At 33.2% G+C, this 27,927-nt stretch overlaps 3 protein-coding genes across 10 annotated transcripts; 1 reads left to right on the forward strand and 2 right to left on the reverse strand.

The window, feature by feature from the left end:
- Positions 1-270: 270 nt before the first annotated feature.
- LOC111287426 (ENHANCER OF AG-4 protein 2-like) lies at positions 271-16,284 on the reverse strand. 8 transcript variants are annotated; one of them, XM_089759121.1, is made up of 17 exons: positions 15,719-16,284; positions 15,476-15,546; positions 15,144-15,220; positions 13,134-14,514; positions 10,308-12,257; positions 9,658-10,177; positions 9,349-9,457; positions 8,814-8,926; positions 8,530-8,717; positions 7,418-8,072; positions 6,842-7,334; positions 6,169-6,264; positions 5,964-6,057; positions 5,322-5,501; positions 2,007-2,042; positions 1,513-1,621; positions 271-661 (listed from the first exon to the last, which is right to left on the reverse strand). In XM_089759121.1, exons 4-13 carry the CDS (start codon positions 13,325-13,327, stop codon positions 5,987-5,989), a joined length of 4,389 nt encoding a protein of 1,462 aa, XP_089615247.1. In that variant the 5' UTR covers positions 13,328-14,514; positions 15,144-15,220; positions 15,476-15,546; positions 15,719-16,284; the 3' UTR covers positions 271-661; positions 1,513-1,621; positions 2,007-2,042; positions 5,322-5,501; positions 5,964-5,986. The 8 variants fall into 8 exon arrangements, with proteins under 8 accessions (XP_089615247.1, XP_089615245.1, XP_022733728.2 ...); XM_089759119.1 differs by lacking the exon at positions 13,134-14,514 and having other exon boundaries at positions 271-542; positions 15,476-15,496; XM_022877993.2 differs by lacking the exon at positions 13,134-14,514 and having other exon boundaries at positions 271-548; positions 15,476-15,496.
- A 3,051-nt stretch (positions 16,285-19,335) lies between these two features.
- LOC111287820 (F-box/kelch-repeat protein At3g06240-like) lies at positions 19,336-20,500 on the reverse strand. The gene is made up of 2 exons (XM_022878489.1): positions 19,970-20,500; positions 19,336-19,875 (listed from the first exon to the last, which is right to left on the reverse strand). The coding sequence occupies exons 1-2, from the start codon at positions 20,498-20,500 to the stop codon at positions 19,336-19,338; spliced, it is 1,071 nt and encodes a 356-aa protein (XP_022734224.1).
- A 458-nt stretch (positions 20,501-20,958) lies between these two features.
- On the forward strand, positions 20,959-23,752 carry LOC111287822 (small ubiquitin-related modifier 2-like). The gene is made up of 3 exons (XM_022878490.2): positions 20,959-21,407; positions 22,465-22,614; positions 23,457-23,752. The coding sequence occupies exons 1-3, from the start codon at positions 21,315-21,317 to the stop codon at positions 23,538-23,540; spliced, it is 327 nt and encodes a 108-aa protein (XP_022734225.1). The 5' UTR covers positions 20,959-21,314; the 3' UTR covers positions 23,541-23,752.
- The last annotated feature ends 4,175 nt before the right edge of the window (positions 23,753-27,927 follow it).

Here is a 27,927-nt window from a genome sequence, read left to right on the forward strand (position 1 = left end):
CATTGGGGACGAATGTTGTCCTTCATTACGGCATAAATCAAATTTTGGGGACGAATGTTAGCTTCTGGGGACGATTGATCGTCCCCCATTCCTCTAAAATTTTGCAGTGTTGTTTGATTATAATATTTAATTTATAAATGGATTGATTTATTCATGAATCGATAAAAGTCTATTCCTTGTTTTTGTTAACATATCAGAGTTTGTAAAACCAAAATCTTTTGGGAAATAATTTCATACAAAATCTCGTTTATCTATTATACATATAAAATAAAAAATTTACAAGCCCATTCATTCAGTAATTATTACAAGAAATAAATATTCACAAAAAATATTAAAAAGATCCACTTATAATATCTATGAAACGTTGGTTTTTGTAATAGAATATAACATCCGGGAGGAAAAAAAAAAAATCCACAATCCAATAAAACCTTAATTGTCCATTGTTCATATCGGCAGGCAGCTCTGTGCATGAAATTGTCATAGGCTGTAAAGAGACTGCATCTTTTGTGGTTGATGGAAATGCAAATCTATCATTTTAATGGCTACTCCTTTCATCAAATATTCAGAGAGAGAGATCCATCATTATTCTCAACTAATATTGTAATCCTTCCAACGTCGATATATAGAAAACAACAAATGACCATTCCCCACGCAACCATCACTATACACAGATTGATGCATAACAAGCACAAGAAAATATTATTAACTTAAAGGTTTAATTTAGTGAGTCGATACAATCATCATTAAAAAATGATATTCAAAAAGTTAGAATTCAAATTCCAATACTTATAAGCTGACGCCTCCTTCATACCAAAAAAATATTATTGACCATTAATCACATTTGAGATTAACCACCCCCCCAACATTTTTTTTTCTCAATATGTCCTTGGTATTTATTAGAAAAAGAACATTAATGGGTATGTGTTGGCATGGAAAAAGATGAACGTGTTGAGGGAATAGACAGAAGCAGTTGTGTCCTTAACTTTTTAAATTAGATATCCAAGACCAGAAGTGCACAAAACTGAAGCATGTGCATGAAGTCCAATAGGTACATTGATAACAGGTCACATGAATGCAGTAACTGAGAAGTCCTGCAAAACTTTCTCACTTTATGACAGCCCAGAAAACTAAAGGCAAAGGAGACACAAATAACAGCAGTATTATCTAAGGACCTTAATTTATGGTGCAACTTCAGGTCAAAAGGCTATGGTTCCAGCAACCAACGAACGAGAAAGAAGAAAATGAATTGAAAAGAAAGAAGACATAAGCTAATAGCAGTGTATAATATCTACTATATATCAGTTATCTCAGAAAACAAAAGTATGCAACATTTACATGTAATATACATAATAGTACATGATACCTTATAAACATGGAAGTTTAACAAAAAATTTTGAAGCATTTTCTAACTACCTACACTTTGAAAGAAACATCCTCGTGAGAAGTATTCCTATCTGACGAATTTAAAAATTCCAAGCAGTCTTGGTTCAAGAATCCATGTCAAATATTTACCTCAACATTTTGCAGTAGTTTGCTCTGCTTAGGACCTGTCAACATTGGTGGATTCCCAAGTCGCAATACCATAAATGTTGACATTTCAGGATCAAATGATTTCCAAAACCTGTAACATACATATAATGACCATACTATTCTCAACTGAATTTTCTTTTACCAACCAGCAAACATAAAAAGAATATCAATCACATAAATGGCTTTTCGGCTTTTACTTTTCTTTAACTAGCAGGAAAAAGAACGTAGGACATGGGTTATGCTTCAAGCCATTTTAAAGTTCATAGAATACTAGGATAGCATACCATGTCAGTAAAGTTCATACCACCTACTTTTCAACTAGTATATAATTAAAAATTAATAATTCTTACAAAGTCCAATTACCCCAAGCTAAACACTGGAGAGATCAAGATAAATGCCAGCAAGCTTATCAACAATCATTTACTCATAGCTATAAGGTGGACAATTTAATATAAAGATAGAGGGAGGACACTGACCTCCAAATAGAGTGCAGGTAGAGCCACTGAGAGAAGCTACATGAAAAAACAACAAATATCAACAATCAGCACACAATGATTACTAGCTAACAAATCTGTTTCAGTTTTATTTCTTAACATTTAGCCAAAAAAAAAAAAAGAACAGTTAACTGAATTTAGAAAGTATAATAAGTGATTCAAATACCTATTATGGGAATCATTATTAAGTTTATGTTTGTTTGCACCGAGATATAGCGGATTTTATTTTATTTAATTCTTGTAGTTTTGTAGTTCAGCCAGTAGTATGACTGCTATCAGCAGCTTATCCCAAAAGGAGGTTTGAATTGAGTTTCCCCTTCATAGCAATCAAAAGGAAAATCAACTTTAGAATCATATTGGTTAAGGGTGATTTACCAGTTTCCAGGTTTACTGAAATTCCAAGAAATCAAGCTAATTTAGGTCTTTCATGTTATCAGGTTCCTATTTAGTATATCAGATAATTAGAAAATTCAGAACATATAACTACCCTGGATTTGCTTGCTTAAACCTCACAAGATCTTCTTTGAGACACTAATCAAAAATTCAATTTCTAGCTGAAGATCAAATTCACTGTTCATGTTACTCATCACCAGCAATAATCATAGTACCAAGGAATATCTGCAACTTTTTATATGATCCAAATCTAATTCACCATGCTTCTTTGCACATATTAAAGCCCCATGGTTCCCTACCCTTTCACACATAGTTAACTCCAAACTTTTGACCTCTATGTGTTCCTCCCTGACTAAAATGGATCATGTTGCTGTACATTCCAACATTGAATGTCCCCTTGTCTATAATTTTAGAACTATCATGTGCAGCAAACATACTATATGATGTATCTGAGTTGAAAATCTTGGATAAAATTTTAAGGAATGCATAAGCAGTATTGCAAAGATTCATTCACCAGTATTACCCCCACCTAATCCTCAGATTTATTACACCACAATTTCCCATTTAAATCCCTAACAGAAGTGAGGCATTTTATCTTTGAAAGGGAGTAACACCCCCACTTCATCAAATTCTTCTTTAGCACCAAAAGTATCACTGAGCTCGGACTTGGTTCGATCAAATCACTGAGCTCAGGCTTGGTTTGATCAAATTAGACCAATTTCCATGCATTAGCATGTTATCACTATTGGATATATCTGTTTAAAATTTTGCATAACATGAAAGTCCAGAAAATGTAATAAATGTAAAATATTTTGTCATCAATTCCCTCAACAGTTCTATATGAAAGATCAATGCTACATTGTTCAAAAAGACTAAAGATAAACTGTTATGCTTACACAAGCTGCAAAACCTCAAGGATCTCAAGCTGCTAAGATAATCATACAGTTAAATATGCAGGATAAACAACCGAAATCACCCTTCCAGTTGCACCTGCTAATATGCCCTATGTAAGCCCTTACTCCCCCCCCACTGCCAGTCCACCAAACCCAAAAATGATACTAGTTGCAGATAGAAAAAAGAAAGAAAATGAGAAAAAGATCAATAGGAAAATTTATTAGTAGCAATTCTCAAATTCTGATTCCTTTGAATATTTTCTGTACAAGAGTCCTTTGAAGAAGAAGAGAGAAGAAAAAAATTTGCTGCAATGGAAAAAACAGAAACAATAATTGTCTCGTATTTTTTAATTAGTTACAGCCAACAAACTACTGCTGTTTCAGTATCTAGAAATTGCTCCGTAAATCAATTGCAACACAAAGCAGCTGCAATATTAATAATATTTTCAAAAATAGAAACAGGATAAGCATCTTAAGTCTTCTTTCTTACCCAATTCCATTATAAAAATAAATAAATGAATGGTCAAAAATTAGGATTCAGCATTAAATAGCTTCCTATGGCTGCACCCTAAAGAAAGCCATATTGTTAAAAACTGGCTCACATAACAAGACCTGAATCTTAGCAAGAAAGGACTTGGTTGATGAATTGCAGAGAAAGCTCAAGTACTTTCAAAAAACCATGCAAAGATACATGTCATTCAGTATCTATATATCTAAACCTTGCCCATCCAAACAAGCATCACTGATGAAGCAACCACCAATTCAGACAGCAACTACATGTACAAGTTTACACATCTCAATGGCAATGTAGGAACAGATAGCATAAGGTTTACTATTCCATTTCCTGCAAGAATCCAAATAAGCACTCCTGCTAAATGCAGCTGTCACAGTCTCTAGACTTGGAATGCATAGATTCCAAGTCCCTAAATGCAGCTGTCAAAGTCTCTAGACTTAAAAGGTATAAATCCCAAGTCCCATAAAATAAGAAAATGTCCCATCTGATCTCCATCTACAAATGTGAAGACATTGAAGATGTATGAACCTCAGCAAGAACTAGGAATGTGTTACTCCCTCTGTTGCATTCTATTTGCCCCTCTTTCCCTTTTTAGATTTCCCAAACTATATCCTCTTTTCATTCTTGAGCACCTAATAAAATTTACTTTTTCTACTTTTTATATTAACCCTAACCTTTTTGGCATTAAAAATCATTGAACAAGAATATTACCAAAAATACACTTAGGGTCAAAAGTCTTTTTTAATCTCCATGCCAAGTCAAACATGATCAAAGAAAATAAGATGGTGTAGAAATATTCCCTAAACTATATCAATTCCAGAGTCCCAAAATAATATTTGATGATTAAGGAACCCGAAATATAAGAGAAACAAAAAGAACAAAATTATGCTACCACCACTAACAACATAAAGTAGACAGTTTATAAGCTGATACCCAAGTTATCAGCCTTTAGCATCACCACAAGTTATAAGGAGAATGCCTAAACCATCCCAGCTAATGGCCTTTCACAATCTCCGCTTAAGTTGTCTCTGCTTAACTGTTTCTTAAAGCATATCTGCTTCTCTTAAGTAAATAAAGGAGGAGAGGGGAATATGGAAATGGATTCAGTGCCTAAACAAGTTCATCCTTCTTCCAAAAGAACATAAACTTCAATGATTGACGTGTGTAGCAGTGAAGCACAATTGTATCTAAACAATAAATTAGCAATGTCAAAGCTATGTTTAGATACAACTGTGCTTCCTATAAAACACCAGAAGATAATCACTAAAAATGCAGCTCAATTGAATGTAAAAAAGCATTTATGTGAACGTGGCACCAAAATAAAGGGAAAGCCTGCATCACATGCAATTAACTGAACACAAACAATTTTTGAATAAGAATAAAAAAAAAAGCCTCTAAAAACAACTAAGTTCAGAGTTCAAATTTGTAACAAGAAATAAATTTCTTTTAACTTTATACTCAGTATAATTACAGAAGCCAAGAAACAGATGAACTAACCAAGTCAGAAATATGGGCCTACACTCAGAAGCAAATGTTCCTGGGATACATATGTCAGGAAAAATTACACTATACACAATCCTGCCAAGAGTCTCCACAAGTTAACACCGCCTTCATGTGGTAGTTGTATTTTGTCCACAAATTGAACCCACCCTTTTATGTAACTTGTCTTGCAGCCAACTACAAAAAAATAAAATAAAATACTAATAATAATAAATAATAAATAATTCATCAGAACAACAAAGCAAGAATTGATCAACAAGTGGAAAGGACAGTCAGAGGATCTCGAGTTTAGCATCTTTCTTCTATCCTGGGAGAACAAACTCGCCCTATTTTTAAAGCAGAAAATGGCAATGAAACAAATTGTAAACTTAAGCAAGAAGATTACATGTGAGCAAACAAACACAAAAAAAAAAAAAATCTCTATTTTTGCAACAAAAGGGGCACAAATTTCAACTTCAGATTATATTAAATGGTAGTTTAACAGCAAAATCAGCAAAAAGATGAGCAAATTCTATAGCAGAAATTTTCACTTTCACTTCAATAACAAAGATGAAATGTTCTATTTATAATTAAAAAAAAAAAGATGAAATTGTTAAATCTGAAATTCATTACAAATTAGTATGAAAATAAAATGAGTACCTAATAAGACTATTTCCTCATTCTCAAGCTGGCCTCCAACAATTAATGGCAGACATGTCTGGTCGACATGGCAACATTTGCGAAACACCATGACCTGCAGGATAAAACCATGAAGTCATTCTCTGGTTTAATAGGTACTTGATTGTTTAACTGGCAAAAGAAGGAATTACAAGCAAACCGAGAAAGCAATTAAAAATTGCAGTACCTGAATTTGGAGCTCCAGCTGGTAAATGATTAGTAGAAGCAATTGGAAAACCCATATTACTTGAGGGTGGTCTTTCAACAGTTGGTCTAAAATAACCTGTCAAATAATTAACATAAGTGCCATCAAAAGGTTGAGCTCAATTTTTCAATAAAGGAAAGAGAATAGGACCATAGATACATCTTATAAACACTTTAAGGCCTCTACACAAGAAAGAGGAAGCTGTGCACATAGATATGAATGAAGAAGTAAAAACAACAGAGCATCTCATATACTTATTCATAGACTCAAGGCTGTGAGCTCTTAATAGCATTTCCTTACGGACAAAGACTCGTAAGAAAGGTAGAAACTTAGTCATGACAACAGTTCAAAGCAAGTTAATAAACTAATCCTATCAGAGTGTATTCAAATTGCAATGAAAAAATTTAGATACCGCATAAGGCATGCTTTTGCATATTTATACCGTCAACATGTTCTATATATATTTTGGGTTTATATCCTTTAGTTCAGAAGGGCATATGTTTAATTTGCAAGTACAAACAACATGATCATATCAAAAACAGATAAATAATGCCCTAAACATCCATCTTTTTATCATGCAAGCTTCATGAGGATTATGAGTAAATTTATGATGAGTCAAGCTTAAAATTTGATTGAAGGATGGGCTAATGCATACCTTCCTGGACAAACAAAGGGCCAGAAGGTGATGGATTTCTTCCTGCTATCCACCCACCACGCTGATTATCAGTGTTATATTCTCCTGCAGGCATTCTCCACTGTTCATCAGCAACAAATGGCCTCCGGCCATCATGTTGTGATGGCAGTGGGTATTGAGGATATGGATGCTGAGGATGCGGTGGCATGGCAGGCTTTGTGAATGAGAAATGGCTAGATGAGGTTTGTGGCAGACTAGGGGGTAAAGGTCTCTGCACAAAGGCTGTATTACCAGGTTGAAACTGTTGACTTGGTTGAGATGATTGGGGATTTAAGTACATTTCATTATTTCCATATTCCAATTGCCTTGAAGAACTATATCCAGAAGGCTCTCTAGAATTGCAGACTCCCGTTGGAAAGCAAGGTGATTTCTGCGGAAACAATTCGCTTTTCACAGCAGCATCAATATGGCCCCCATGAGGAGTATTTCCAGCCATTTGAACTATCTGATTACACTGCATACAAATACATATGCTTAATAAATGAAAAACTATAAACATAATCCATAACAAGCAAAGGATACATTTAGGAGTCTTACATTTGGTGTGCCCCGGAATTCATGAGGTACAGGCGGTTGATATGTCAACTGTGGTGAAGACTGTATTGATGACTGGGGTGGTAGCATTGGTTGAGATAGCAATGGAGGTTGAGGTATAAAGGCTGGCGGAGGGCATGAAGACAGCACAGGAGGAGGGGGTGGTAGCGTTGGTAGAGGTGGAGGAGGTGGAGGTGGAGGTGGTGATGGAGATGATGGAGGTGGAGGTGGAGGCGGAAGTGGAGGTGGTGAAGGTGGCAAAGGTGGTGGGGGTGGAGGAGAATCTGGGGGCAAAGGCGGGGAACCCTCTGGTAGAGGAGGGAATTCATTGGAGCTATTTGAACCTGGTTCAATAATTTTATCAGTGCCCTGCTGCTGCAACTCCATTTCAAGACTATCATTCGTGAATGATAGTCGGCCCTCCTTCAGGTGTCCAGAAACATCTTCCATTTCAAGCTCACCATCCACGTCTTCTAAGATGCAATGACGCCTATCACTTGGAGTAACTGTACATGTTTCTAACTCTCCTGAAGCCTGACCTTGTTCTAATGCTGATGCATCAGCAGCTTCTCTGCAAGAACTGTTTGAAAGATCTTCTTCCTCTTCATCTTCAAATGCATTAGAAGACAAAAAGCCAGGCAGCTGAAATGTAGCATTACTGGTTACAAGAACCAACAAAATTGATGTCAGAAAGTTGATTTTCCTCTCAAGTGACAAATACTAGAAATAGAGGATCCGACACAATTGCTATAACAAACACAGGAAATAACTTCAAATTTAGTGATTTAAGAAAACTATTTTGTAAGAAAACTCAAAATTTAGTAGTTGTATATTCTAATCAGAGCACACAACAGAGGCAAATTAGTGAAATGGAATATTCAGAATTTGATCTAAGCTGAAAATCAGATTAAAGTGACTGATTTGGCTTGGTTTGAAAAGCAAAAGTTTTAATTTGGTCTGAAAATCAAACTGATAAGTAAATTTGTTCTTAGTTTGATTTCAAACATATCTGAAAGCAAACCTAAACAAAACCAAACTTTAAGAGTAATGTAGTAGATATTATATTCATTGTCATTATAATCATTTGGTTTAGATGGTTGAAAGAGTTTTCAGACCTGCCATACTCATCAACAAGCATGCCTTCCATTTCTCTTATAGGATCATCGATAGCACGTTCAGCTCGAGACGGGCGCCTTTGAGAAAATCCTGAAATTGTATCATCATTTGAAACTCCAATGTCGTCCATATAAGGCCGCAGAATAGATTCAGGTAAAATTTTCCTCTCAAGCCACAACCGTAAAACCTGGTATAGACGATAGATCCCTTTATCCTTCAGAGAGAGGAGGGAAAAGGAAGAAACAGAAGAATAATTTCTTATAATTGAAAAACGATAGCATACCTTGAGACATTGACGACGATTTTCACGAGCACTTGCTCCAGGTGGAGCAGCTGCACCAAGGAGACGGGGCAATGCTGTTTGAACCGTAGGGACATATGAAGCACCAGCAATGCCTAAATAAACATTAACCATAACCATTTACATGAATTTCTGCATTAATAGATCACATGTAACTATTTCAGCGTGTGTGGGCATGCAAGTTGAAGAGCAATTAAAAGAGTGTTCTTGTTAAAATAAACATGCACTCATTCAAAAGTCTAAAAGCGATGTGACCCAGTACGAATTCTGTTTCAGAACAAATAAGAAGTTAGGAAATAATGCTAAACCAGCAAGAAATAAGATAAACTAAACATTTTTTCTTAATTGCCAGCACCAAATAAATTCAGTATTTGAGAGTAATTGAATACATTCAAAATCAAGATAGCAGAACCAACCTTTATGATTATGTGAACACTGGGTTATTGAACCAACAAGAAAGAACATTCAGTATTTGAAAGTAACTTAGCACATTCAAAATCAAGATCGCAGAACCAACCTTTCAGATTATGTGAACACTGGGTTATTGAATCAACAAGAAAGAACAGGTCAACTTTACGATGAAAACTGGGCTCGCTTTCCAACTTCCGGATAAGAAGTTCAACAACCTGCATACAAATTATGTATTCTAAACTTCCTCCAAAAAGTAGTCTTCAAAAGAATTTTGACATCATGAACATCAAATGCAATAATTACCATTCTGTTTAAAATACAATTATAAATCATAATATATAAATTTGGGAATGAACACGCTCATTGACATTGTTAAACCAACACCAAACATAAATAAGCATATCATGTAACTTACTTCATTTGCAATGCCATATTTAGCACAATCAATAGCAAGGCGAGTTGCACGTCCAATACTTTCTTTAGTCCTTGATAAAGTCTCTATCATTCCTTCAAAAGCATCTCGTGCAACAGCTGCCTCAGTACCACCACTGAGAGAACCTCCGGCTGCCATGTGTCCTGAACTAGCTCTTCTCTCTTCGGTCTCTTCGGTATCCTGTTGATTTTGCGATCCTGACTGGTGACCAAGAGTTGATGGAGAAACTAGATTAGTTTGATGCACAACTCCCTGCACATCAGCTGGCATTACATTGTTGATAGCAGATGGAAAATGCTGAACTGCAGGACTGGGGCTCACCCCCTGAACATCAGACATTGACACAAAAATGGAACTAGGATTTCCAAGAGAATATTGTTGAGAGTGAGCTTGTTTCCTTTTTGCCTGAGCAGCGGCAATAAGATGCTTCATAGACAAAGCAGAATCTGGAGTCTTGGAATCATTAAATGAACCGCTTCTATCTTCCCTAAAGACATCAAATCTGTACAGAAAAAGATTATTCTACAATATGCAATGAAGATTAATATAATACCTTTAAAAAAGGATTAACTAAATATATTAACAAGAAGAAGAAGAAGAAGAAGAAGAAGAAGGATAATGCAGAGCCATACTCCGTTGAAGTTTCGGTAACATAAGTTGTGTCAAAAGTTGTGTCGTTTACACGTGAACTTGCTTTGGGAGTAGATTTCAGTCTTTCTACAGAAGAAGCTGGCCCATATCTTTGATTCAAAGCCTGATTCTGAGAAGACTTTGAACCATCAGAAACCACACCCAATCCCTTAACAGAGCCAGATGGAGCCCTTTTCTGAGTTCCATTATTGGAAACCTTAACAGTAGCTTTAGTAGTTATATGTTGTTCAACGACTTGTTTGGTGGCGGAAACCAGATGAGGAGACTTCCTTGGGGAAATCAAGACTGGTTTCGCCTCCTTGGAAGACAACTGCTCCAGTTTTGATCTTTCAGGAGTGACAGAGGCATGACTAGAAGGCCTCCGTTCGACAGTTTGTGGTCGAAGAGGTGACACAAAATCATTTGCTAATTGTGAAGAAGCCTCCTTGGGACCAGTATTCTCATGTCGGGTGGAATCTCCAACACTATGTTGAGCATTGATAGCACTCACGTGATTTACATCAATGCTCTTTGAACCATCAGAAACAACAGAAGTTACCTTAACATTCCTGGCAGATCCTCCATGAACAGGAGTTTTGGGATCGTCTTCATCATCCTCATAAAGACAAACAGCTCTCCGCCTTTTGGACAATTGGGTAGCTGGAATTTTCACATTACTAGAACTTGAAGTATCATTCTTCAATTCAACAGGATTTTTTACAATTTTATCATCAGAATTAAGAGAGGCAGAATCAGACATAGCCTCCAAAGCCCACCGACGGCGCTTTGGTAAGGGCAGCACAGCTTCATCACCAGAAACATCAGATCTAATGACTGTTTGGGCTCTCAATGCTAACACATGAGATGTGGGTCTTTTCAACTCTGATTGTTTAGGTGCTTTGTCATTGACACTTTTAGAACTTGGAGAATTACTTTTCATGTTTTTGACAATAGATCCTTTTGAAGAATCATTTTTCATATCTGCAAACTTAGATTTTTTTGCAGGATGTAAAATTTCATCTGTTCCCAGTTTTGGCTTTCCAAGTCCAGGTTCACCCCTTATTTTCTTGCCAGTAGTTTCACCTTTGGAATTGGCCACATTGTCCCATATGTCATCAGTAGCCTTGAAGTTGCTTTTGGTTTTCAGCAATTCCTTTGCTCTTTTACTACCAGTGTAATCAGAATCTGATTTGATAGCATCTGGTGAGAAATTTCTTACACCACTTCCAGAGACTTTGCCTTTTACTCTATCTTTCAATTGCTCCCTAGAATCAGGCCGATCAAGATAACCACCAGATTTATCATCCCTCGATAATGTTGCAGCTGAGCTGCTGCGTTTGTGTCCTTCCTCAGTTCTTTTCTCCGGCCCAGGGGCCATCTTCTTTGACTTCGAATCATCCCTCAATGTTTTCTTAGTACAATTGACAGTAGCAATTTTATCATCAGAGAATTCTTCCTTCATATGAGAAGGCTCATCTAAAGATGATGGAGACAACACCTTTTTAGATTGTTCACCATTTGACATTTTATGTTTCCCCTCAGAAGACATATGCGGAGATGAGCTATCATCCACATGACCCGAAATTGACGGCTTTATATCTTCACTATTATTCTCACCTCTGCGTGAACAGCACCCCAAATTGGAAACAAGATCACCTTTTCCCTCGCTAGTGGCTTCTCTTCCAGGTGCTAGTGCACCTATTCCGTTCTTTAAGTCAGCCTCTGCACTATCATCCCCAACCCCATCAACAGATGAAGCCTCACAGCCAGGTGTTGATCTATTAGTTTCATCTCTCAAACCACTGGACTTCTCTTCATTTAATTCATCAAATGCCACACAGATTTCCTTAACAGCTTGGACAAAGTGCTTAGTTTTAACTTGACACTTAGCAGACAATTTACTCTTTGTCTCACTAGTAAATGCTTGAATATCAGCAGGGGCAACAAAAGCTCTGTAAAACAAGAAAAACATAGGGGAACATTAAGCAACTAGAACACAAATGAACTGAAATTCAAAGAGTAGGTCTAAGAGAAAATAATGATACAAGCATGCATCTATTGGCCAGGAGTGAAAAGCATTGCTCCTTTTTACACTAAAAATGCAGAGTCAAAAACTTCAATAATGAAATATGAAAATCCCAATAGCAAAAATACTAGCTTTAAGAAAAAAAAGATGCAGTTATATAAAGTTATCAACTAACTCACATGTGCATCAACATGATGTGCTGAAGGAATATAAGAAAATACACCAAGTGTTATAAAATAAACAAAAGGCAGGAAGAACAGATTTGGATTTTCAACAAACGTAAAGATGTCTTTTGCATAATTCAGAAGCAGAAGCATCGTCATCCAATCATAAGGAACCAAAAAGGAATAAAGTCTTCCATTCAAGTTTAAGATTTAAGCCTCACAGCTTAACCATGATTATAGATATGCAAATATGAAAGCAACAACAAAGTCAACAAGAAAAAAAAAATCCCAATAGAAGCCCTGAACAGATGAACATTTCCAAAAACCAAAATACCAAATTACCCATATTCCCATAACCACTTCAGTCTTTCCACAAATAAACCACTTACGCAAAGCTTTCTAAGGACAACTCCAGCTGTGCTTGTTTTCAGGGCATTTAAAATAACATTACTTGAAGGCTTCCACGCATACCATATGTAAACCACCACACACTGACGCCTAACAAACTTCAGCTAAAATCTCAAAATGCTAAACTATAACATATTGAATATAACCAGAACCATAAATGCTCCTTTAATCCATGGTTAGAATTTGGGAAGCTATTTGGATACAACTTAGGTAATATGTTAAAGACAAACCTTAACATGACAGTAAAACTGAAAACCTTATGTCCAAACAGTTTCCAAATATATACAAGATCGGTTTGAACTGTATTTCTTTTTGAGATACTTGTAGCTACAAAGACTGTCCATTCAACATTCAAGATGAAAAGCAGACAAATAAATGTTATCAGCCAAACATAAAAGTTCCATTGTACAAAATAAAGATCCATTGTTGTAACCTAAATGTGCTACAGCCATACATTATGAATAAATCCTCCATCAAGTTTGGTCATTCTCTACAAGAAATTAAAAGAATAATTCTAAAATTCTACATTAATATAAATATGAGAATAAAATCTAAGATAGCACACAAAAATACCTAAACCACAAATCCATTTAACACCAACAATAAATAATAATTGGAAAATTGCAATGACATTCAATTCAAACACCAAAAAAAGCTACACCAACATTCAAATTCAGCACTGTTACAATTTAGTAATAAAGAAATGATCATGATTAATAATAAAGCTAAACACCTTTGCTTTCTTGAACAATATGACTTCAACATTCACTACAACCCATAAATACATCGATATTAAGAGCCTAAGCATTGCTGAAATAGAGTATTAAGAAAATAATAATAACATATAAAATTATTTAAAATAGGTGCTTTGGTCTGTTAAGTAATTTTTGTTATGTAGACCTATCACCTTCTACAAGCAGATATTTCAATTCAGAGCTTCACTGTTAGCTCTTACAAGCTCATTCCATTGGCTATAAAAGATAAAAATTTTGAAATCCATGTTTCACCTACTTCAGTTTTCTAAAGTAGAGAAGATATTTCAGAAGCTAAACCAGACAATCGTAAAGCACCATGATTTCCCATATAAGTTGACACAAACATTAAATTGCTTAAATTATGAGAAATGGTTGCCAAATGGTCACAGAATGAAACCATTAAACAGATTTTAAATTTTTTTATTACCATTAACAATTATCCAATTCAACAACTACATGGTATCATAACTCCTTTTGTAACATATTGGAGATTAGGAATAACCTCCAATCCTAACTAACCCGCATATGCTATACTAATATTCCTGAGAAGAACACAAGTCCAAGAAAGCTTCGTCAACCAACATCAGCTTCAGAGCTAACAACCACCACAAAATGGTAGAAAGATATCTTCCACTACCCCAAAACAAACAATTAACTCAAATATTAAATATGCTATACTAAGAACCTGTAGAAGTAGAAAAATATTACATCATTTGTCATTGTATCAGTGCTTGATTTTCTCCATCCTAGGATGAAAAACTTGGTTACCTAAAGCACATCTCATGATTTCCCAAATTATCATATCAAGAAACCATAAGATGTAAAATTCCCAGATAATCTGCATGACTTATCACATCTGCCAAAATAGTATTCCCCCATCGTTAGAATGGTGTGCTCCAGAAGTTTATATTATGCAACCTCAAGCTAAATGACTGAGCTGCCTACAGTCAGTATTGTAACACATAGAGGACTCAGCATAGACCCTTCATATTACCAATTTTTACCTGTTGTTATTACAGTGTGCATCCTATAATCCCCTGACCAAAGGAGATGGATGGAAAGAAAAGCAGCAATGTATGTAGACAGCACAGGAGATAGAATAAGTGAAGCGAGTTTCAATGTATCCTCTAGTCAGCAAGCAACTTACGAGAACAACTTTGAAAGGGAAAAAAAAAGACTTCAATTAGCAAAGTAAAGACAAGACTTCAATTAGCAAAGTAAAGACCACATCAAGGTTTGTCTGCTTGGATCTGCATATGTGACACATTATTTGGAATACAACAATATTAATTTTTTTTCAAGGAAATTATGCATTAAGACCTTTCATGTATTTATCTCACGTTCCATCTTACGTAAAATGCGTTTTCCCTCCTAACAGAAATCAGATGCAAAACCTATAACAGACACATCACCTATCTTTATCCATCATGTTGCCATCTCCTTCATTCACCAAATATATACAAATCGAACGAATGAAATACTTACATTTCTTGTGTTCCAAAGAATTGGACAAAATATTTCCTAGGATCAGGTTCTCGTTCCCAATCTTCAGGCCGGCTAATCTGAAATTCATAACCCATGGAATCGACCTCAAAAACCAACCGTAAACCAAAATTAAAAAGAAAAAAAAACTGAGTTCTAAGTAACAAAATAAATCAAAATCCCTCACTAAATTTCTAATGCATTTGCGAAGATCAAACCAATCTAGGATACAACAAAAAAAAAAACAGATATTTTTCCTATTTTTCAGTCCCAAAATAGAGAACTTGCATATTTCCATTAAGTAACCCAATTCAGAAACAGGCAAAGTACCAAACCTGAAATACTGAAATCACAATCTGCTAACATACGCATGGCAGGACATTGAATTCCAAAATTAGGCCTTTCACTAAATAAAAAAACTACTAAAAGAAACAAATTGAGTATAAAACGAACAAATATAGTAATATAACCATCAGAGTATAGAAGTCCCAGAATTCAGGATAAAATAAACAGTAACAATAATAAGATTCAAAAAAAAAAAAAAAGAGAAGAAGGGAAAAAGGGAAAAAGGAAGTGACCTTGGCAGGCCAGGCAGGGAAACCCTTGACTTTGGCAAGAACAAGATCGCCTAGACTTAGATTCTTAACTTTTGCTTTGTTCCCTCCCCTTTTACGACTCCCAGCCATCAAGATTAAAACCCTAACAGATCCTACGCGGTCGTTTTCGTCGTCGTTGTTATTCCTTTCTGCGTAATCGAATCCAAATTCAAATATAATTCCAGAATCCAATAAAAAAACCAAACCCTAGAGAGAGAAAGAGAGAGATTGCTAGTTTGGTGCCACAGTATCGCCGGCGGCGACGATGCGCCCTGGGGAATTCCGGCGACGGACGGTGGCTAGGGCATCGAGAGAGAGAGAAAGGAAAAAAGAAGTGAAGAAGAAAACGCTTTGTTGCTCAAATTGGAGAAGAGAAAAAGAGAATATCGAGACGGTGGAGGAGACGAGCAAGCAAAAGAAAGAAAGGAAAGGAGACGGATTTTTTTGGGGCAAAATTTTTGTTGAGGGGATTTGATTATTCGGTGTCGTCGGTGTTTTTATTATGAATCTTCTCTTTCTTTAATTTTTTTGTAATCCCTTCTTCTACTACTGGATTTTTTTATTAAAAATTAAAAATCTAAACATTCTTCGAATCTCTTCTGGATTTTTTATTAAAAAAAATTTATATTTTAAACATTAAATTTTGATAATATATGGAACACAGTTTATTTTTAGCTGTCAATGCATATATTCGTTTTTTTTTTTTTTTTAACTTCTCTTTTTAAAAGCTTTTATTTTATCATGTGTGAAATTCTTTTATATGGAACTTTCTTTTTTTGCTTTTTTTTATTTTTTAAATATTTAATAAATATATTTTAGATTTTACTTTTTTAAGATTCACGTAATACAAATAACATTTCATGTATTTTTTTTACTTTTTTCTTTATTCATTTTTTATATATTTAATAGTTTTTTTTGTTTTTTTAAAGACTCACTTCATCTAAAAAATATGTCACATGTCAAATTATTTGATTTTTTTTATTTTTTATTTTTAATTTACTTTTTTCTTTTTTGTTTAAAAATATTTTAAAATTTCTTTAATATAGGACTCATTTCATTAGATTATCTAAAATATGATTTCTTTTTCTCATTTTTTTAATTTGATAACTCTAAAGAAAAAAATATTAGCAAAGGAGTGAATGTCAGCATTCAAATTTAATTTTTTTTTATTTTAGTTTTTGTTTTTTAAAATTCATTATATAAATTTTTCAAGAAAAAAAATCTTCATTTAACCCAAAATATTTTTGTTTAATAAAAAAAATTAACATCCTATAAGTCATTTTTAAATAGGTAAAATTTTTAACAAAAAAATTTTAACCCATGAAAATGCGTACACCCACCTAATAATAATATAATTTAGATATGAATATAAATGAAGAAAATTAAAAAAATTGTTAAAAATTAAAAAAAAATTGATTCATCAATAATTTTTTGCCAATAAAATTATTGTAATTTAATGCCAAATTAAATATAATTATTATTCATAATAAAAATTTTGGTAACTTTGATTTTATTTGACTTTTTGTAAGGCTTGCCAAGAGACAACCTTTTTGCTTTTTTATCTTTTTTATTTTTATTTTAATTTTTTCTCATATTTACATATTTAATTAATTAATTTTTTTAAAATGATGTGGACCTATTTAATATTATTAATTAAATTTTTTTCTTTTCCATTTGGTCTTTTTTAAATTAGATAATTTTCCAAAAAGGTATATAGATGGCAGTGTTAAAGTGTTAAAGTAGCACACTATTTTTTTAAAAAAAATTTATATAGTAATTTTACAAAGAAACACGGTGAATGGATATCTCGACGTGACATCACCATTTTTTTTTTACTTTTATCTTTTTTACATTTTTTAATTAAATTAATTTTGTAATTAAAAAATCGATAAATAAAAATAATAAAATTGTTTATATCTAATGAATTTTAATCTGTTTTAATTCAATAGATATAATTTTTTTGAATCAAAATCAAATTAGTACAAGTTAGATTTTTTAAAGAGAAACTTGATTGGTTTAGAAGCGGATTTAAGATATTTTTCTCCTAAATTTATATATTTAATTACTTATTTAATTTTATATTCATATATATTATATTATATTAATAAGTTATTATTTAAAAGATAAACTTGAAATAATTTATTTGAATTTGATTTATTATATAAAGTGTAAGAACGAAATGAACACATTATATATAAAGTAATTGATAAATTTTCACTAATTATTATTTTTATTAAAAATTATAAACGAAACTGTGCTCAATGATTTATTAAATTAATCATAAATATTGTTCAGTACAAATAAAAAAATTCAACCCACGATAGCGTGTTAGCGTGTTTATGGTGGTAAAATAAATTTTTTTGTAAAAAACACAAAATAAAATAAATCACATTAATATAAAAAATATGCTCTTAACACCATTTGAAAAAAAAAATTAAACCAACAAAATGATTTAATCATTTTAATGAAATAAATAAAATAAGCTTAAATTATGTGTTTTTGTTGAAATAAATAAATAAATTTGAGAATTTGATTATCCTTTGGCAATAGAAATCTTTTTTATTGTATCCTAATTTTAATGATTAAATTCACAATTGTATATTACTTTATTATTACAATTATCCATAAATAAATTTTTATATTTCAAAAAAAAAATAGTGACATCATTATTAATTTATCAAATACAATCATTTTAATTTAAGGAACTAAACAATTAATAACTATCGACGAATTTATTAATTTTCTTCATGAAAATGGTGTAAAAGAGAAAATTTTATAGGTGTCCATAAAAAATTTTCTTTCAAATTTTTTTATTTCCAAATCTTTAAAACATCCATGAACACCTTATTTTTAAATTTTGCATCCCCGAATGTGTAAAATGGACTCCCACCCATGTTGCCAAAAGGCTTTAAATTTAATAGGAATTTTTTTTTAACATGTAACAAGTTTTAAAAGTTCAAAAAGAAAAAGCAATACAATAAATATTTTTTTCTAATGATATCTTTATGGAAAATAAAAATAATTCATACATCCATTAAGTTTGATTTTTATTTATAAAACAAGTTTTCCCATATGATTAATTACATGATTCTCTTCATGTTGGTAAAAGAAGTATTCCTATAGCTTTGATCATTGGAGTAAATATTGTTTTTTTTTTTTTTATGTAATGAAATAAATTAAAATTGTTCTTAATTTTTCTTTCCATTTTAAAGTATATATTTTTGATTAATTTTTATGAAATTTAAGAAAAAAATTGATTTTAGTGCATTTAACATTAAAATCAATTTTTTATACATAGATTTTAAATTAAAAGACATAGTTTTATAGGCATTTAAAAATTAAAATATAAACAAAGAAAATAGAATGAAAAAGTGAATAATAAATCTAACAAAAAAACCATTAAAAGAAAAATCTAACATAAGTGTTACTTATCCTCATCTTGCACTGCAAATTACATAAATATTCACTTTGAAAAATACTAACAGTAAAAAAAAAAATTAAAGCCATGAGTGCTGAAATATATCATTGATCTATGAATCATACCTTAAACTTGAACTGCAATATGAAGCTTCATGAATTGCATGCTCTGATGCCATCCATCAAATTAAGTTGGGTGAAACCAAACTTTCAATGTATGGTATTGCTCGAGACCATTGCCCTATTCCATCAATTTTTAGTTTCCTGAATGTGCCTTTTACCGTATCATACAACACAAATCTTCTTGGCTTTGTTACACTTCTAGAGAAAAGCATAATTTCATCATAAGAAAGGAGGACTTCACCATTTTTCATAATGCATATTGGCACCAAACCATACGGACATGGCAGTCTTTGCGGATTCATAATTGTCATTACCTTTATCCAACCCTTTTTTGTGTCACCCTTGTCCAATTTCCACATCTCTATTCTATCCCCATAAAGATTTTGAGCCAGACTTAGGCATCCTCCGATCACCCCCAATGTGAACTTACTTTCCTCTTTTAGATCTTTTGGTGGTGGAAAAGCCTCAAATTTGTCAAATGTTAGATCAAATCCAAGAATCCAATGGGCAGTATCCGAACAGGGACCACCTTCTTGGCCTTGTTGAGGGTTATCTAAACATATCACAAGTCCAATAAAGGACCCCATCAACAAGAGTCCCTGGCATTGAATTGTCAAAGTGCATAAAAACATGGTAGCGTTGGATTGTTTTCCAGGTGTTAGATTTTAGTGAATAGATTTCAGCTAAAACTACCCTACCGATGGAATAAAGAAATCTTATGACTTTGTAATCATCAGTAGAGTGATCATAACCAAACCCGAAGCCGTCCAGCTTGCTGTCATTCAAAGGACAAGAGAGGGGTAGTTTCTTGAACTCTCTGATACTTGGATTCCATATGATAAGAGTTTTCGTTGGCACAGCTGCGCATAACAAGCCATTACAAGAACCCAAAACCATGACAAAAAGAGTGGGAAAACGCTTCCAGTTTGGATATTCCATCGGAAAATCAAGTGTGGAAGCTGTTTTTTTATATGCTGTGTAGTTCATCAATTGAAGAGAATAAGTAGAAGACAGAACAAGCTGCTGCATATACTTGTATTTGTTTTCTGTAACATGGTTTAGGTGCATCCTGATGAAGTTAGGACTTGAAAGAAAAGCTTTCCAGGATTTTGAAAGGCATCGAAAACGCAATGCAGATTTGGGTGGAAGTCTAGCCATTATCTCAATGATTAGATCATCAGGAAGTTGTACCATTCCCATTTGCTTCTTCATCATCGGCACCATTATCTGCTTCTGATCTCTGAACAGGCTGCAATCACGACTTGCGGAGACTTTGGCCAGGATTTTCAGCTTTTTGTGATTTTTCTTTTCAAGGGGACAGTTTCAATATGTGAGCACTATTTATAGGTTCACATGCCGGCTCTGTAGAAACCTAGAAATCCCCAACAACGATTAGGATTTCCTTGTCCTACCACAACTTGGATTTCCTTGGTGTCCAATTCAACTTATTAGTCCTAAAAAAAAAATTCAGTCGAGTTTCAACTTAGGTGAAAAACTCAATATTAATTAATAAATTAAACATCGAATTTTAGTAATAATAATATTATTTTTAAGTATTGTAACAAATGAAAATTGTTTAGTACGGACACTGTCAAAAATTAACTACTGAATATAATTTTTAAGCAATTTTTTTTAATAAAAGATATTTGATTTTAATGGCTGGCAACTTCAAGCATTTTTTTTTTTCCCAAAACCAATGGGTGATTCTGTCCAGACCCTGGTCCCCAGGAGTTTGAAAGTGACAGACTCTCAGTTTATTTGGAAAAGTCTTCTGAAATGAAATTGATTCACTTTGATCTTTGCATGTCACAGAATCAATGTGACAGGCTGACACAGACAGTATCGAAATCTTTTCTCTACGATCTTCCCTTTTTTATCCTCGGTTTCTTCAAACACACAAAAAAGAAAAAGCAATTGCTGTCCACTTTTATTTACTTGCTTCTTGTCACCATCATCACCTATCTCTTTTTTTTTTTTTTCCCTCTCTTTTTCTGCATTGTTAAAAAAGGTTTTTGCCCTCCTGGATTCCTGAAGGAAAATGTCTCAGCCCAGTGGTAGTGGTGGTGGTGGTCGAGCCAAGAGCAATGCTGATGGTCAACCTGAGACAATCAAAGTTAGCGTGAAAAGTCAGGTGCACTTCTTGCTCCCTTTCTTGTTTTCGTATTTTCTTTTCTTTTAGGAACTAGGATTCTTTTCTCGTTAGCTAAAAACTTTGTGAATCTTTGTATTCGAATACCTTGTTTCTATCATCTACTTTCAAGTGATTCTTGAGATGTTTAGAGTGTAGAAATGGAACCAACTTATTTCCTCTCTGGGTTTTTACCTATTTGATGAAAATTTGTCCTGTAATGAGTGCATGGGTGCTCTGTTGGGTCATGCAATAGATCATCAAAGCTGTTCCCTGCTATGGGTTTCTCCGTGGGTTTATAACCCCGGCATTTCCCTCATGCTCAGAACCCATCCCACATTGTTCAAAAGAAGTTCTCTGAAGATTCCTAGGAGAAGAGGACAAAAAACCGAAAAGAATGACTAAGACGTACACCTTGTTAGACATAAACCTGAGTGGTTTATTTCTTAAAGAAGATGAAAATTTTCAACAGGTAGTTTAGTGATCATTGACATATGGGGTTCTAGCTAAACATATCTGAACCCAGGCATCAAGTCCCTGTAATCACATAATTTGAAGGAGTTGAATGAAGTGAGTTTCATGGGAATACGATAATAACAGCTTACATTGCTCCAACAAGGGAAAATGTGGGATATGATGAACAACTTTGGTGGCTGGAATACAAAAACTTGATGTTATGAAAAACAGGTGACTTCACAATGGGATACTGGTTGCGGAAAATCACTTAATGACTTACTATGATTAAAATATGGAGAGCTTGCAATTGCATATTTTTTTGAGGGACATAGGAATGGATGTCCTCATGATAGCAGAAGCACATGATTTCCTGTTTTGATTCGTAAGTGGCTTCAATGGTTAGCAATAGAAAGCTTTATTAAGACTGCTTGAAGACTAAGTAATTTAGGGACTACTATTCCTACTGTTAGAAGATCAAGAAGCTGATTCTTTTCTCCAGTGTTTTTGTTGATATTACAATTCAACTGACTCTTACTCATTCTTAGACATCCCTTAGCATGATATTCTGCATTTAATTCTCTCTCTTTGTGTGTGTGTTGTGTAGGATGGGAGTACAGTTGTCTATAAGATTGTGCGCAATCTCAAGTTAAGCAAACTCATGCATGCTTACTGCAGAAAGAAGCAATTGGATTTTCGGACCGTCCGATTTATTCACGAAGGTCATCGTGTTCCAGGGAAATACACAGCAGATAAGGTGCCTTATTTCTTCTTTTCCATCCCCCAATATGTTAAATGTGCTTTAAATGGAGATTTCTTTCAACATCACGTAACAACTAGAAAAACTGTTCACTGAACTGTTTATTCAGTATATTATTTCTTTGGAATTTCTGATCAGATCAAGAGCTTCCTAGGTAGTCTCTCTATAGATCCATGTTGGCTTTTTCTGAATTACAATAAAATGTGTAGGGTAACCCTCAATCCTATGAATCTAGTGGATAAAGGTTCTTGGAAATGAATGGTTTGCTACCTTAGAAACTTTAGGTTTACTCTTCTTAAATGCAGGGAATCAACAATGAACAATTAGAAAGTCCAGCTGAATAATTATGTTCTGCATACAAAATCTCGTTTTCTCTTCAATTTCCGTGTCCTATCAAGTATTTCTATCCAGTTCTAATCTTCTGCATCATGAGAACAGATTTTCCATTGATTGTGTTCTTGATTATTTTAGCTACTTTCTTTTTAGGCATGCATGCGGAAACCGTTTCCTATTTCACATAACTTTGTGCCTTAGGTGGTAAATTATGTTGAACTCTCTCCCTGCCTGGAAAGAAGAATAATACTCCTTTTGATGACAAACACAGACAACCATAGTCGTAGAAACCATTTCCTGAGAATAACATAAGATGTCTAAAGAATTTGAGCTTAGCTTTTTTCACCTTGAATTTTTGTTATGCTCATATATGAACAACTTTTGGTGCCGTTTGTCAAGTGCGTTACTATTATTCACCATTACCCAAGCATTTTGCTGTTACTTTATGATATTACAGCAATTTCAACATGGTGATTATGGCTTTAACTGTCAATCTTATTCTGTAGCTGAAATTGGAGGATGGAGCTGAAATTTGTTGCATGTTTCACCAAATGGGAGCTGGCTTCTATTTTATGCCAAAAACTGCTTAGGTTTTCATCTTCCTATACCAGCTGGACCTCTTTAATGTAACGGTATCTGACGGACCACCAATATTTGAAGGAAATCTAAATAGTTTTACTATGTTGAATTTGTAATGATCAATGTTGTTCCATTTTGGTTTACATAGTAATCATGAACTTATGTTGCTAAACACTATGGCTTATTGAAAGGTAAACTATATCAGGGTTGTTGAACTTCTGTGCATCTTTGTTCAATCACTTGGACTTTAATTATAAAGACATTATATTTTGCATATAAATGTGCCTGCTTGTTGATCATTCCAAAATCATGAGCCATAATGCAGATGCTTATGCTGAGGCATTTGAAACATGTCTTGTAATGGCCCAGACATGCCTGTCCCTCCCCTCCTTCAGGTTTTCAACAAGTAGCATTTAAGTTTTGTTGCTCTGCTGGTTTGTTTTTTCTGAGCAAGAAATCTCTATCAACTAAGTTGCCTATGCTGATTGAAGTTTATGTACGTATTAAGCGCCATGTATTGACAAGAATTATTTGAGCCTAAAGTAAACTTGATATAATTTTCTGCAAAAAGTTATAGAATTAATGTAGTCCAGACAATTAGTAATTTGGCTTATTCTGATACAGATATAGGCAACTTAGTATTCATTTATCACCTGATACAGATACTCTTATGTGTCTACCATACGAATCGCCATCTTTGACACAATAATTTTGATGTGATCATGCCCAAATACGTATACCTAGATTTATATGTCTGGAAACAGGATATATGAACTTGAAATGTATGATAATGTACCTGAACAGATTAGGCACAGGGTGGTATTTTTGTTTACTGGGAGTCAGAAACCATTGCTGCTTCATGCCTGAGCAAAACTAAACATCAACTCAAGATAAAGCTTCAATATTTGAACAGGTGAATTGTGATTGACCCTTATCTTGGAGCTAGCTCTCTGAATGAACCTTGATTGTAAGGTGCTTCTCTTCTTTCATAAGTGAACAAGACTGCAGAATTCCTCATGTTCTGCATCAGAAATGTAGCATAGTACTATCATACATCAGGATGCAAATTACACTCCCCGGCAAAAACAAAAGGGACAATTCTTTGGAGGCAATGCTGCTTGTACAATAGACAGTCCCGAGAGAAATATTACATGAGAAAATCACACTTACTAAATATTATATCAAAGAAGTAAAGAACAATGAAATTTCACCAACACAAGGAAAGAAAAACATGAACAAAAAAAAGTATTAAAACATTCTTTTACTGCATCTAGATTCACTTTGCTTCAAGTATTTTTCATTGCAAATTAAAAAGTCACAAACAACAATCAGCATGCAAAGAATATAGAGAATCGTCACACAAAAAATCAGACATTGGCTTCTTAATTTGGTGCAACATCCAATGAAAATTAAGGATCAAGAGGTATGGTATCTTCAATAGAAATTGTATGAAACTCAATAGGATTACTTTAAATCGAAAGAATTACAACACCACCCTTACCATTGTTTAAATTGTAATCTAATTTATCTAATGCTATTCCTCTCCTGCCACTCACATTATATGTAAAATATCAACATGTCTCATTCTACCACCAGCTTTATTAATAATAAAATTAATATTCATATTCAAAACATGACTTGAATGTCTTCTACATTTATTAGCTTTCAATCTTTATGTTTTCTTAACCCTAAATAAAAAGAAAATTAAAAACAAAAAAAAAAAAAACTATTTTTGCACCAAATATACAATCAAAGAAACCTACAACCACCATCATTTATTACCACAATGCTCAATATGCAAAGCACATATATAATCAATAATAAAAAAGTTTATAACAAATGAAAAGGGATAGAATCTAAAGTAAAAAGCTGCTTTTGCATAATGATTTTAGTTTTTTGTCTAAAATTAATAATTTAGTTTTATCCCAAGTATTTAATGGATAAAACAAAATTTCAATTAATAAAAAGAGTTCAATTTTCTTACCTTAGGTTTAGAATTTATAAAATCATACTAAGAAATAATGTATCTCAAAATCAAATGTGGAATAAAAATCTCTAAAATAATCAAATGGAGTTTCAATTTCACAAAATAAAATTCAAATCGATAAAAAATAATAATTCAAAAGCTTTCGATAAAAAAAATAATACCATTTTCACTATCGATGTTGATGTTATTTTGATCTTTTCAACGAATAATTACTGAATATTTCATTTATCATTGAGAAATATTTTCAACCTATAAATTTGAAAATCATAATTAAAAATATATGCACATATGTAATGTTGCTAGTAACAAATAGAACACATGTTTTTGATATTATAATTAATATGATGTAATTTTATTCTTAAACATAATTAATCCAATTATTCAATTACATATTCATCCAATTCAAAGGGCATTTAACTTAACAAAACTTAATGTGTCAAACTCTTGTCAACCATGAAACATACGTGCATACTGAGAAATAGTAAACAAAAATTCTACTCAAATGGCACATCTTGTAAATGAATAAAACTATACAGTATCACAAAGTTTACAGGTTTATTAACAAATAAATACATGAACATTATATGGCAATCCAAGAACTCAAAAGCATATACATATATACACAGAAAACTTTGTCAACACCTTACATTGAAGATCAAATTCACCAACATGAAAATAACATATGAAGCGTTCCCTCTTAAATAGTTGTCAGATTCTTGAATTAACTCATGTTCCATGTTTGAAATCAACTAACTAAAATTGACAGTAATAATGACCAAATTAATTGAAATAAAGTAAATTGAAATAAATTTTATGTAGAAAGGAGTGTGGTCTACCATGTCTTTCTTCTTAAGGACTACTACAAAAGGATACCTAAGACGTCTTCTTCATCTTTTTCATATCTGTCGCAACACACATAATTTTTAGCCTTTTTAATCCTAAAAATAATTCCACAAACAACATGTTGACAAACAACATTATGCCTCCTATAACATGCTTCATGTAAAGTTATATTCCTACTTGGTATAAAATGCTTACAATACTGATACATTAGAAAAGCAAGCATGTACAATCACCAATATAAAAAAAAAAAAAAAGGCATTGACATAGGCATGTTGATCTATAATAATATGAACCTAAACATGATTAAAGTAGATGTAAAAAACTTAGAGAACAATTATATTTTTCTTTTATTATTTTAAAATGAAGAAGTAAATCAAAGTAAATAGGAACATTGATGTTCTTTATTAGAAAACAACTTACATGAAACATGAGAAATAATGACAGAAAACGAATTATAATATTCTAAAATAGAAACAAATTCTTAAAAAACTTAACAATAAGAATAGTTGATTAAATAAGAAGAATTAGGAAATAATTACACTAATGTGGGAGAATCGAATTTCTACACTCCCTTTCAAATTGGGTTGTGAGTGTTAATCATTGGGTTGTGAGTGTTAATCATACTTGGCTTGGATTTTAATCTGTCAAATATACTATTAGGAAGAGTTTTAGTCAATTTGTGGGGATATAGGCTAGTTTGGCCAACCCATTTTCTATTCTATCTTTTCTTTTATAAAATGTCAGTTCAGTTCTATGTGTTTGGTTTTGTCATGATAAACAAGATTTTTGGTAATACTTATAGTAGCCTTGTTGTCACAAAATAGAGTCATAGATGTCACAATCTAAACTTTTAATTCTTCAAGTAACCTCATCAACCAAATTCTTCACAAATACCATAATGTATTGCTCTAAACTCAGCCTTAGTACTGTTCCTAGCTACAACAGCTTGCCTTTTATGTCGCCAATACATAAGTGCATTATCCTGTAGTGGACTTTTTATCTATTACTGATCTAGCCCAGTTAGCATCCATGTACACCTTAACTACCATGTCCGTTGACTTCTTAAAGTATTCTCCAAGTAACTTCATCAACCAAATTCCTTCACAAATACTATGGAACATTACTCTAAACTCAGCCTTAGCACTGCTCATAGCTACAACAACTTGCTTTTTACTTCACCAATACATAAGTGCAATATCCTATAGTGAACCTTTTATCTATTACTGATCCAACATAGTTAGCATCCATGTACACCTTGATTGCCCTGTTCGTTGATTTTTTAAAGTGTAGACTTTTACTGAGACTCTTCTTTGTAGACATTGAATTTTGTCTAGGCCATCAGATAAAATCTTTTTTTTTTAGTTTTTAATAATAATAATAATAATAATAATGGTTTAATTAATTAAAAAAAGTTAAAAAAAAGTTTCTTAAAAAAAAAAAGAGTTAGAACAAGGACAGGCATGGTGCCATGCACAGCACCAGCCTGTTCACTTACCCATGCCACTACCATTCCCAACCCCATTAGAGCCCTAGCACCTCACTTGCCCCAACTCCCTAAAACCACCGAC

This window comes from Durio zibethinus, chromosome 4, assembly GCF_047325235.1.
Source record: "Durio zibethinus cultivar Kanyao isolate XHJ-2024 chromosome 4, ASM4732523v1, whole genome shotgun sequence".
In the NCBI taxonomy this organism is placed as follows: domain Eukaryota; kingdom Viridiplantae; phylum Streptophyta; class Magnoliopsida; order Malvales; family Malvaceae; genus Durio; species Durio zibethinus.

Excerpts from the sequence above, each read along its gene's own strand:
- LOC111287820 (XM_022878489.1), bottom strand. The coding sequence starts at position 20,500 with ATGGTGCCGATGATGAAGAAGCAAATGGGAATGGTACAACTTCCTGAT. Across the intron at positions 19,876-19,969 it reads TTCTTTATTCCATCGGTAGG|GGACTCTTGTTGATGGGGTC; the intron begins GTAGTTTTAGCT and ends ATTCAATGCCAG.
- LOC111287426 (XM_089759120.1), bottom strand. The coding sequence starts at position 15,826 with ATGGCTGGGAGTCGTAAAAGGGGAGGGAACAAAGCAAAAGTTAAGAAT. Across the intron at positions 8,927-9,348 it reads GTGTTCACATAATCTGAAAG|GCATTGCTGGTGCTTCATAT; the intron begins GTTGGTTCTGCG and ends ATGTTTATTTAG. Across the intron at positions 6,058-6,168 it reads AGCTGGAGCTCCAAATTCAG|GTCATGGTGTTTCGCAAATG; the intron begins GTACTGCAATTT and ends TTTATCCTGCAG.
- LOC111287822 (XM_022878490.2), top strand. The coding sequence starts at position 21,315 with ATGTCTCAGCCCAGTGGTAGTGGTGGTGGTGGTCGAGCCAAGAGCAAT. Across the intron at positions 21,408-22,464 it reads AAGTTAGCGTGAAAAGTCAG|GATGGGAGTACAGTTGTCTA; the intron begins GTGCACTTCTTG and ends TGTGTTGTGTAG. Across the intron at positions 22,615-23,456 it reads GGAAATACACAGCAGATAAG|CTGAAATTGGAGGATGGAGC; the intron begins GTGCCTTATTTC and ends CTTATTCTGTAG.